The sequence below is a fragment of the Miscanthus floridulus genome, chromosome 1, assembly GCF_019320115.1.
Source record: "Miscanthus floridulus cultivar M001 chromosome 1, ASM1932011v1, whole genome shotgun sequence".
In the NCBI taxonomy this organism is placed as follows: domain Eukaryota; kingdom Viridiplantae; phylum Streptophyta; class Magnoliopsida; order Poales; family Poaceae; genus Miscanthus; species Miscanthus floridulus.
This window is the reverse complement of record NC_089580.1, coordinates 148937890-148949559: the sequence shown is the minus strand read 5'-3', so window position 1 is coordinate 148949559 and position 11670 is coordinate 148937890. Positions and strand designations below refer to the sequence as shown.

Sequence of the window (11670 nt, the reverse complement as noted above, 5' to 3'; positions counted from 1 at the left end):
AAGGAGAGCAGAGGCAATAGCCACAGAGACGGACATTGAGGCCTCTGCTCCACAACCTCAAGACAGAACCACAAACATGACTACCAAGCCAAAGAGGAAACGAAGGGATAGAAAAGCAAACCAATATCTAGATAAGGTATGCTATGTGATAACGGAGGTCGCGCCAGTAGGGGAGATCCTTGAGCCGAAGGAATTCAGAGGATGATTCTGTAATGCAATCAGGGCCCTAGTAAGAGATAAATTGAGCCTAGCAATCCCTAATTGGAAAGAGGTACCAGAGAAGAAAAAGGATGAACTATGGGATAAGCAGCTGAAGCTCAATTTTAGATTTTCGGAGGGAAAGCAAGAACTAGTAAAAAAATGCTTTCAAGATCATGGGAGAGTCATTCCGACGTTGGAGGTCGAAGCTCAATAAGAAGTGTATCCAAAAGGGGTTAACTCCCTTCAATGAGTTCGGCAACATAACTCTTAGTCAATGGGAGGAGCTTGTGGCTCAGAAGACTTCACCGGAGGCATTAGAGCTCAGTGCCCATAACATCGAGCTGGCAAAGAGGAACAAACACCACGATCATCTAGGCCCCGGTGGCTACTATGCCAAGGAAGATCAGTTTAGGAAGATGGACGAAGAGGCCGCATCTTCTGGGAATATCGATGTGAAGAATTTGAAGGTACGCTCAAGGAATTGGATATATGCCAGGAGTACAGAATCATCCAGTGGTAATCTTAAGTTTGATAAGCCGGAGACCCAAGAGGCAGTATCAAGGATACTGAAATATGCTGAAGACAAGGAGAAGGACTCATTCAATCCTTCTAGAGAGAGGGATGAGCTTAGCCTTGGCCTGGTAAACAACGAGCACACAGGCCGCACCAGGGGGCTAGGGAAAAGGACGACCTAGAAACACGAATTCAAAGAGGACAGGCACATGTACAAGAAACATGGCAGAGACTGAGAGGCTAATCTTGAGCTCCAAGTGAAGGCTCTAGTTGTGAAGGTGCTGGAGGAGCAAGGACTGTCTACGGAGCCACGGACATTAATGACGCCGCCGGGAGAACTGGCATTAGTTTGCAGCCCTCCAAAAGTTCTGAGTAGCCAAGGTTCTACTGCATCCACAACCCCCATCGATTACATACGAGAACCAACTAGTTGCACCTTGGTCTTTCTCAGCGGTCGGCAGAACATTGTGATGGAGGTGGCAACGGGTGTGGCACATCCTCCCGGTGGCTTACACCACAATAATAAGATGCCACCGGACTACACTAGGGTCGAGGTGCATACCGTGAAGCCGAGTTCATGCAGTGGAGGATAGACTACACAACTCCCGAGGGGCTGGTGTTACTCGGAGACATAATGGGGTAGTTCATCCTCTGGCACAAACGGGACATTATATTGACTGCTACTTCGCCGCCTCCCCCTCTCTCAAATTTGGAGCGAGTTGTTGAGAATAGGGAGATATTTTCACTATCTCGTGACCACCACATTCCTAAGATGCCACATTATTCCCCGCCTCCTAGCGAGCATGTGCCTTATAAGCCACAACCTTCTCCAGCTCATACCGAGCAAGTGCATGATGAGATGCCAGAGTCTTCTCAACAAGCGCAACCGATACATGAACAATGAGTGCCTCCTGAAGAAGGTGATGCACAAGAAGACGAGAACATGCCTGAATGGGAACTTCGAAAGAAGCATCCAATCACCATAAGACCAATTTATATTTCGATGAAAGACGTCTTGTCGGTGCACAAGTGGTATGCCCATGACCAGTTCAAGCCTGAGAACCAAGTTAAAAAAGTCCCAACAAGGACTTTTGAGGAGGCCGTCACTAGCAAAGTCCACCAAACAGCAAAGTAGTATCCAAATGTTGATGCCATCAAATGGTCAAAGGATTGCTCGAAAACATATGAAAGAGGCAAGCCCTTCCTACCAAACCGGGACATCGAACGCCTACCACTTGGAATGAGAAGGTTCCATGATTGGTACTTGCGTGTTCTCCTAACGAGCATAGACCTCGTACAAGCATGCTTCCCCACCAGCACATTTGGAAGCCCAACCGAGAAAATTATCTTTGACTTCAATGACATGCAGACATGCTTTCACCTCGGAGCAATGGAAATGAATCTAATTCGCACGTGGTGCCTGTAAGTCCTTGCCCTTCCGATATGATATGAATGTAATCTTTGGATTTTGTTGTAACTAACCCACGCCGTGATTTGTAGAATGCAAGTGCACATTGTAAAAAAATGCCAAGTGTGAAAGCCGGGTATATAGACCCTCAAGCTATAGCACAAACAAATTTTAATTACCCTAGACAGTGAAAACTGGATGCCAAAGATCTAGCTGTTGGAAAGACCCTTCGGGAGAAAGAGGACATCCGTGCGAAGAAACTAAGGCAAGAGTCCCTTAAGGTTTTGGCATACATTGCCCTGGCTTTTAAAAATCTCCAACAACACTCTACTATATGGCTACCATACAACTTCGAGTAAGTTCAACTCTATACTTAAAGCTTTGTTTGATATATTTTATCGATGCAAAAGAGCTTCTCTAGTTCTATGATTAAATTCATGCAGCAACCACTGGATTTGTATAGGCGTCGATGTCGGAAGGTGCATGGCATGGGTCCTTGATTCAATAGGTAGGGACCCGGTGACATACAAAGACTTCATATCAATTCTCAAGACATATACATATCGACAATCCTCATTAGCTTATATGTTTGTATACATACTTGTAACGTTCACTTTTGGATACTAACAAGTTGTATTTGCTAAAATAATTCGAACAGGGCATTTAGGTTCTATGTCAATCAACATCACGGAAGGCATGATCCAGTAAGGAAGGAAAGGCTGGCTATAAAAACACTATGTGCGGTAAGTGTAACTTACTTTAGTACTCCATTACATGACTGTCAAAAGCATTACTTAACATTTCTATATGCAAAACACACAGTGCCCCAAGCAAAAACCTGGGAGTGTACATTGTGGATACTATGTATGTTCTATGATGAGTAACACCGGTGCCTACAGGAGACAACCCTTAAAGGTAAGTTTGAACCTCTTCACCCGTAGTATAAAAACTTCGCACATGATATAAAATACTAAACCGAAACTTTTTCTCTTGTAGTGGAAAGAAGAGAAAGAAATGAAAAGAGACCCATACAAGGATGACCAACTCTTAGAGCTCGTCGACGACCTTTGCAACTTCATATTGGACCAGATTGTACACGTCAAAGGCACCTACCATGACCGAGATTCTGACTTAGGTAGAAATCCTCAGTACCAACACATTCATGAGACTGAAAGGCTAGCTCTAGGCCATTGATAACAATGTGTATGGAATTTGACATTGGTCTTACCTTGTGGGACGGTTTGGACTTGTGAAACGAATTGGACTTGTGGATTATATCTATTTAATGATGGATTGTATATATTCTTGTGAATTGGACTTGTAATGGTAGTTTATATAATGCTCTTGTGCTTGTGGTCAGATTTGAATTATATATGTTCTGGTCATATTTGAATTATATATATATATATATATATATATATATATATATATATATATATATGTTCTGGTCGAATTTGAATTGTAAATTTGAATTTTTTTTACGGAAAAATATACTGTAGGGGCGGTTCTAGACTGAACCGCCCCCTACAAACAGATATTATAGGGGCGGCTGGTACTACGGCCGCCCCTACAAATCGATTTGTAGGGACGGTTTAGGAACCGCTCCTACAAATACATGATTTGTAGAGACGGTATGGTAGGGATGGCTGGCCGAGCCGCCTCTACAAACTATCGCCAGCCGCCCCTACAAATGCTTATTGTACACTACTGGAGGCGCATGCTTTGCCGAGGGCCTCTGGCCCTCGGCAAAGGACTAGAAACCCTCGGCAAAGGCTTTGCCGAGGGCTGCCCTCGGCAAAGACCCCTCGGGGAATTTTTAGACGGCGAAGGGGGCTTTGCCGAGGGCCCTTTATCGGGCACTCGGCAAAACCTTTGCCGAGGGCCAGGATCGCCCTCGGCAAAGAAAAGACGCCGTCAGATGCCGGCGCCGTAGGCGGTTTCTTTGCCGAGGGCCGACCCTCGGCAAAGAAATGGTTTTTTTTTGAATTTGTTTGCCGAGGGTCGACCCTCGGCAAATAAAAGTTTTTATTTTTTTTAAATCTTTGCCGAGGGCCTCCTCTATGGCCCTCGGCAAAGAAATATTCAGGATTTTTTAAAAATTCTTTGCCGAGGGCCAGCCCTCGGCAAAGAAATGGTTTTTTTGAATTTTTAACCCTTTGCCGAGGGCCTACTCCCTGGCCCTCGGCAAAGAAATTTTCAGGATTTTTTTAAAATTCTTTACCGAGGGCCGGCCCTCGGCAAAGAAATGGTTTTTTGAATTTTTAACCCTTTGCCGAGGGCCTACTCCCTGGCCCTCGGCAAAGAAATTGGCAGGATTTTTTAAAAATTCTTTGCCGAGGGCCGGCCCTCGGCAAAGAAATGGTTTTTTGAATTTTTTTAACCCTTTGCCGAGGGCCTACTCCCTGGCCCTCGGCAAAGAAATTGGCAGGATTTTTTCCAAAAAATCTTTGCCGAGGGCTATTGCTTGGGCCCTCGGCAAAGGACACTTCTTTGCCGAGGGCCTTGGTCATTGCCCTCGGCAAAGAGGCAGAAATTTAATTTTTTTTTGTTTTTTGCATTCCATCGACACAAGCATTTCATATATATACATATATATATATCACACAGAACCCATTTTCTCACAATATATGACAACCATAATTGTGAACCACAAATCACAATATATTACAACGACAAGTCACATGTTCATCATCATTCACATGTTTATTACGACAAGTTAATAAAATCCAAGCACAAGTCACAACCATAAATCACAAATCACGCTAAAGTCCAACCACATCACCTAGCACGAGTCCTCATCAAGCTAGCCTATGAGACGATGGTGAAGGAAAAGCAGGATCACCCGGTGACGCACTAGCGGGTTGATTGGAACCCGTGGACTGAAGCTGCACAAAGGAGCAGAGATTGCATGTGTGAGTAATCCAGGAAAATAGTTTTGAAACTTAGAGATTGCATCTAGTATTGTAGGAATACAAAAAGATTAGACTCAATTGAAAATTTCGGCAGCACCTCCCCTGCACGGGGAGGTTTCCAAAACCTGCAAGAAATGACGGCACGAACGCCGACATCCATAACGGCACGAACGCCGACATCCACAACGGCACGAAGGCCGACATACATGCAAAGCACAAGCGAAAAGTGAACTTTCATACTTACAGGAGTAGCTGCAGGAGTAGGAGGTGGAGGAGCTGAAAACTGCACAGGTACACCCGATGCTTGCCCAAGACTTTGCATGATCACCATCATCTCCGCCATCTGCTTCTGCGCGGCCTCGAACGCGACCTTCTGGGCCTACAGCTGTGCGGTCAGCTCCGCGTTCTGCTCTTGACTTTGCCTTTTTGTTTCTTGCAGCTCGGCCTGCAATATTTCACTCCAATGTATCAGTAATGCAAATCTAATTTAGGTGTTTAAATATGTACGTACGATGAGTAAAACATGAATTACCTGGAGTGCTTGGACCTGCTGCAGTGCTGGAGACGGCCGTGGACGTATGGGCTAGCTGGAGCTCGTGCTCCATGCTCGGATAGCGTCAAGGGAGGGAACAGTGGTGGAGTCGATGGCGCCGTCTGCAATCCACAGCCGCCCGTGCTTCTTGCCTCCTCTGAGCCTCATGATCACCTCTGCATCAATGGGCTCAGTGCGCACATTGTAATCTTCCCCATAGATCCTCCTTACCGTTGACGTGTACTCTTGGACTTTAGTGTACACGTTCGGGTCGGAGTACACCTGGGGCGGGGCAGCCGGGTCGAAGGAGACAGAGGACGACGCCCTGCCCATGTGAGACATAGCCCACGCAGAGAACTCCGAGATCTCCTCGCCCGGGTGCGCAGCCTCCTGCGAGAAAGACGAGAAGATGGTGAGAAATCAAATAGAATTGAGCGTCAAAATAAATGAAAGAAATCACTTACGTATGCTTGTTTGTATCCGGGGAGGCTACGACTGCCTTGATGGTGAGTTGGACCTTGCCTCATCAGACGCTGTTCCCGCTGCCTCTCGTGCGTGTCAACAAAGTCCTGTGATAACCACTTGTCCATGATCATGGCCCAGCACTCAGGATACGATCGGCACCACCAGGGAATCACCTACAAGTCATCGAGTATTTGACATATAAGAAGAAATTGAACCTACTTAATATCAGAACGAATCATTATGAATGTTATTCGCCTACCTCAAGGTACTGGTCCCGGGTCAGCGTAATCCGTCTTGCTTGAGGCTTGGGGAGGAACTACCTAAGTACCGACCTGTAGTAGTCTATGTGGGCCTGGACGCGCCCATGGTGGTGCATCTCAGTGACATACTTCCTACAAGCTGCGGCAGCCGCCCGATCCGCCTGGGCCTCAAGTCCTTCTTCGGCCTTGAAATATTTCTGCATACAAAACCAATGTATCCATTCATTATTTCAATAAAAGATTTAACCAATGAATGCAATGTATTAAGCAATATTGTGCGAGAGAGACTTACCCAAAACTCTGCCAATACTCGCTCCTGCTTGTTGCGGTAAGTGTCATCCGTGACCAGCGCGTACCTGTCCCAGTTGGAGGCCGGCTCCCGCACCACCGGCTCTTCGGACAGTTGCACAATGCCAGGGTACCATTTCCTGCACAAAACACCAAGGATGCTTGCGGGGGTGCGTGCTGGAGTACCTGACAAAACCAACCACGCCCTGCACAAGTGATTAAGAAAATTTATCAGTTTCTCTTAAGATTTCCAACATATCTTATGAAGTAGTTGTGATAACATCCATAGTTACTTACCTCTTTGCCATAGGCCGTATCACTGAGCGGTTGTGAGGAAGCGGAACCGGAGGGAGGCTCGCGGGACCTCGCTCGTAGAGAGTCCGGGTAGCGGTACCCTCTCCCTCGCCCGTCTGCTGACCCCTCTCGTCCTCCGACGAGGACGAGGCCGTGGCCGTCACGTGCTCCTCCTCTAGCACCTCGTCACGTGTCGTGGGAGGAGACCGCTGCCTCCTGCAGCGGCTGCCCCTGGTCCTCCTCTCGTCACCTCCAGCGGACGCTACCCCGGATGACGACCCCTCACCTTGAAGGAGGGGGCGGTCTCTCCCGTAAATCAAGGGCGTGTCACGGCTTGGACGTCTGCTCGCCATCTTTGTCCAATCACCTGCAATCACAAAGAATGAACAAGACTAATTAGTACATATATTAGAAATAGATTCAAAATATATAAACAAAACATAAATTAAAAAACCATAGTATTACATGTATTAGGAATAATCTTCATGATTGGGATCATAGGTCTCATCATCACTGTCAAAATTGTCCAAATGGGCAACACTATCCGAAGGTTCTATGTTGTCATCGTCGTCATTGCCTAGAAGTAATCGCTCAAGCATTGCTATGTCCTTGGCATTTACCACCACATCTCCATCGACCTCGTCATCAACCGTTTCGTTGTCTACATCCATTTCGATTGCTTCGGGTAAGACTATCTCAAACGTGCCTGGTAGCCCATCTTCTTGATAGAACTGTCCATCATATGTGTTTGCGTTAAAGTTGTAATCATCATCGTTTGGGGCAGGTAGTTTACCATGTGGAGATACCTGGTGCACAATAGCCCAACCCTTAAGATCCTCTTTGTCTTGGTTGGCGTATCGAGTATAATACACTTGCACGGCCTGTTGAGCCACAATGTAGACATCTTTTCCAGGATAGATGGAATCTTCTCGAATCTCCACTAGCCCAAGATGAGGGGTTCGTCTCGTTGATCGAGGATTAAACCAGTGGCATTTGAACATGACAGGTTTAAGAGGTTCGTCTCCATAAAATGAGAGTTCATAGATTTCCTCAACTCTACCATGATAGTCGAGGCCATCAGTGCCGGACGTACAAACTCCGCTATTTGTGGTTTTTCGTTTGGGCCGAATCTGCTCGTAACTTGTTGTGTGGAAGCGATATCCGTTCACGTCATAGCCGGTAAATGACTTCACCCTAACATCACAGCCGTTTGCAACCTGTTTCAACTCGTCGCTCATGGACGAATCGGTCTGGGCCTGCAAGGTGAATCATGATAGATCGTTATATTAATCAAATGTACGATCACCTTGGACGATCGAACGTATGAGCTAAATTGGACATTACCTTTTGTTTGAACCAAGAAATGAAATCAGGCCTCCCCGCTCCCACACCCCGCGAAACAAGGGTGTCTTGTTCATGCGAGGTAGGATCCCTTGATTGATGCCAGAATTCACGAACAAATTCCCTGTCCGAACGAGAATCAATGGGGTTGGATGCAGAATAGTGATGTCATATTGAAATAAGTTCATTGAGAACTTACTTGATGAACGGCTGCACCTCGGTAAGGTTATTCAACACATATAGCATGATACTGCGCCACTCTTCATTTCCCAATAGCTTTGGGGTTGATCCACTTGCGTTGCCGAGTTGGCCTTGGAAAAGGCTCAGGGTCGATTCATTTTCGCCAGTATTGTAACGAGAGGGTGGATTATGATTGCTAGGAAGGTTCGGCTTGTAGTATAGCATTGTGAAGTTTGCCACCTCCTCCCGAAGGCATGCCTCTGCAATGGAAGCCTCAATTCTAGCTTTATTTGTACATTTTTTGCGAAGAGTCTTTAGACATCTCTCGATCGGATAGCACCAATGGGCCTACACGGGCCCCCCCAAACGTGCCTCGGACGGGAGGTGCACAATCAGATGTTGCATCGGTAAGAAGAAGCCGGGTGGAAAGATCTTCTCCAGCTTACAGAGCAACACAGGTGCCGCTTTTTCCAAGTCCTGAGCGATGGTCCGAGATATCTCTTTGGCACAAAGCTGGCGGAAGAAAAAGCTCAACTCTGCCAGCACTTGCCAGACATGCTCAGGGACATAGCCTCGGACCATCGCCGGAAGAAGCCGCTCAATCCATATGTGGTAGTCATGACTCTTCATCCCGTTGACTCGCAGAGTGCCTAAGTTCACTCCCCTGCTAATATTCGCTGCATATCCATCTGGAAACATTAACATCTGCATCCATTTTAGTACCTCCCTCCTTTGATCAATCTGCAAGATGAAATTGACCTTAGGCCTTTTCCAGTTCTTATTTCGGCCACTAGGAGGCTGCATCGCTTGATTCGGTCTATCGCACAACGTCGCTAGGTCCACTCTAGCCTTAACGTTGTCCTTAGACTTGTCAGTGTCCATGAGAGTTCTCCAAAGTGCCTCGGCGATATTCTTTTCAGTGTGCATTACATCAATGTTATGTGGCAGAAGAAGGTCATCAAAATAGGGGAGCCTCGTCAAGCCGGATTTATGAGTCCACATATGTTCCTCACCATATCCCACAAAACCACCTTCTTCATTGGGCACGAGAGCATCTATCTGAACATGAACCTCGGCACCAGTCGTCAAGTGCGGTTTAGGGTCTGTCACTTTGACACCTTTCGTAAAGCTGTTGATGTCTTCTCTAAATTCATGGTTTAGAGGGAGGAACTGATGATGCTAGTCAAACGACGAATACTTGCCACCCTTCTTTTGCATACTGGGCATGGAAACTTCCCGTGAACACACCAGGCGGCGAATAACCCATATGCCAGGAAGTCATGCAGGGAGTAGTGGTACCAAACATGCATTTTGAAGCTTGTCTTTGTAGCTCGATCGTATGTCCATACCCCCTTCTCCCAAGCGTGGATCAATTCATCAATCACAGGCTCCATGAACACACCCATATTACTCCCCGGGTGTCCAGGAATTATCAACGACAAGAATACGTTATGCCGTTGAAAGGAGATGCCAGGAGGGAGATTGAGGGGGATAACAAAAACGGGCCAGCATGTGTATGGGGCAGCCATCATTCCATAAGGATTGAACCCATCTGTTGCCAGCGCGACACGTACATTACGAGCCTCAGCTGCTTTGTCACGATGTTTGTCATTGAAATACGTCCATGCTTCAGCATCAGACGGATGTACCATCTTCCCAGGATTGTACCGTTTGCCATCTTTGTGCCATGTCATCTGTTTCGCGGATTCCTCAGTCATGAATAGCCGTTGGATCCTCGGTAGGAAAGGAAGGTGACGTAGCACTCTCGCGGGGATCGAAAGCTGCTTCTTCTGACCATCACCAGAGTCTACCTCTAGGTACCTGGAGGATTTACACTTCGGACAGTAATTTGCATCCTTATGTTCTTTCCTAAATAGGACGCACCCCTTCGGACAAACATGTATCTTGTCATACGGCATCTTAAGCATACGAAGAAGTTTCTCTGCCTCGTACAAGTTCGTCGGCAAAGTGTGCTTCTCCGGTAGCATGGTGCCAAACACGGCCAACATCTTATCGAAGCCTTCTCGACTCAGGTTTAACTCAGCCTTCAACCCCATTACGCGTCCAATCGCATCTAGCTGAGAAATCATTGTACGCTCGTGAAGGGGTTTCTGTGCCGAGTCCAACATTTTGTAGAAGTCCTTTGCGGATTCCTCCATCTCCTCCTTCTCACGTCGTTCAGCGAAGTGAGCTTGGTGGGCGTCATCTAGCATGTCTGCTACCCCGGCATCATCATCAAAAGCCTCGAGGCGTGCTCTCACCACCTCCGCTCTTATACGATCTGCTTCACCATGGTAGATCCACTGCTGGTAGCCAGGCATATAACCATTGAACACAAGATGTCTACCCATGGTCTTCTCGTCTACTTTTCTCCTATTGTCACATTTGCTGCAGGGACACCAAACTAGAGAATGTCCTCCTGCTCCTGGGCCAAATGCATGTTTCAAGAAACCATCTGTCCCCTTCACCCATTCATAGTCGTAGTCACTCCCGCTTCTCCAGCCCGTGTACATCCACTGACGGTCCTCCATCCTTTAACATTTACAGCATAGAGTATCGTGACCATCAATTGCATCTACGCGGTGTTCCTACTGTCTAATAGGTGAGGATAGGTCCTAATCCCACCCGCGGATGCATAGATGAGGTCAGTTTCCATGCTCCGCTCCTCTCCGAGACAGAATTTCGGCAGCACCTCCCCGCTGTTCTCCCGATACACGTCCTGCAAGGGAGAGTGTGTATCCGGAGAACAACAGGGAGGTGTTGCCAAAACTCCTTCCCGGACCGGAGCGGACCATGGAAACTAACCCATCAACGCATCCACGGGCTGTCCAAAAAACGTGGATAATCCGAAACAGATACGGTCGCAGATACGCAAAGATCCGCATACCTACGACCGTATCTCTTTCGGACGGGAGACGCCTAACTGGGTTACGCGCGGGCTACGATAGACATGCGCAAAAAGAGGTTATTTATACCTAGGGTGTCGGTGAAGTAAGGCTAGTGGGGCAGTGGCGAATCGACGCAGTGGCGAGGCGACGCAGTGACGGCAGAACCGCGACGTCGACGAAGACGATCGGGGTCCTCCGGGTCCCCTCCGACGTACTCTTCTCCTGCATAAAAAGACAATAGGTTATTTTTTGTTCAAAATTTCGGCAGCACCTCCCCTGCACGGGGAGATTTCCAAAACCTGCAAAAAAACGACACGATGGCCAACATTCACAACGGCACGAAGGCCGACAACCACAACGGCACGAAGGCCCTCATATCAACTTACGG

At 47.3% G+C, this 11670-nt stretch overlaps 1 protein-coding gene and 1 long non-coding RNA gene across 2 annotated transcripts; both read right to left on the bottom strand.

Annotated features, from left to right (window-relative positions):
* Nucleotides 1-4531: 4531 nt before the first annotated feature.
* Nucleotides 4532-5645, bottom strand: LOC136497592 (uncharacterized). The gene is made up of 3 exons (XM_066493447.1): nucleotides 5567-5645; nucleotides 5279-5479; nucleotides 4532-5007 (listed from the first exon to the last, which is right to left on the bottom strand). The coding sequence occupies exons 1-3, from the start codon at nucleotides 5637-5639 to the stop codon at nucleotides 4976-4978; spliced, it is 306 nt and encodes a 101-aa protein (XP_066349544.1). The 5' UTR covers nucleotides 5640-5645; the 3' UTR covers nucleotides 4532-4975.
* A 101-nt stretch (nucleotides 5646-5746) lies between these two features.
* Nucleotides 5747-11221, bottom strand: LOC136497584 (uncharacterized). The gene is made up of 4 exons (XR_010769350.1): nucleotides 11146-11221; nucleotides 6291-6351; nucleotides 6031-6204; nucleotides 5747-5956 (listed from the first exon to the last, which is right to left on the bottom strand). It is a non-coding gene; the product is annotated as an uncharacterized lncRNA (long non-coding RNA).
* Nucleotides 11222-11670: the final 449 nt, after the last annotated feature.

Excerpts from the sequence above, each read along its gene's own strand:
- LOC136497592 (XM_066493447.1), bottom strand. The coding sequence starts at position 5,639 with ATGGAGCACGAGCTCCAGCTAGCCCATACGTCCACGGCCGTCTCCAGC. Across the intron at positions 5,480-5,566 it reads AGCAGGTCCAAGCACTCCAG|GCCGAGCTGCAAGAAACAAA; the intron begins GTAATTCATGTT and ends GAAATATTGCAG. Across the intron at positions 5,008-5,278 it reads CTACTCCTGCAGCTACTCCT|CTTCAGTCCACGGGTTCCAA; the intron begins GTAAGTATGAAA and ends TCCTTTGTGCAG.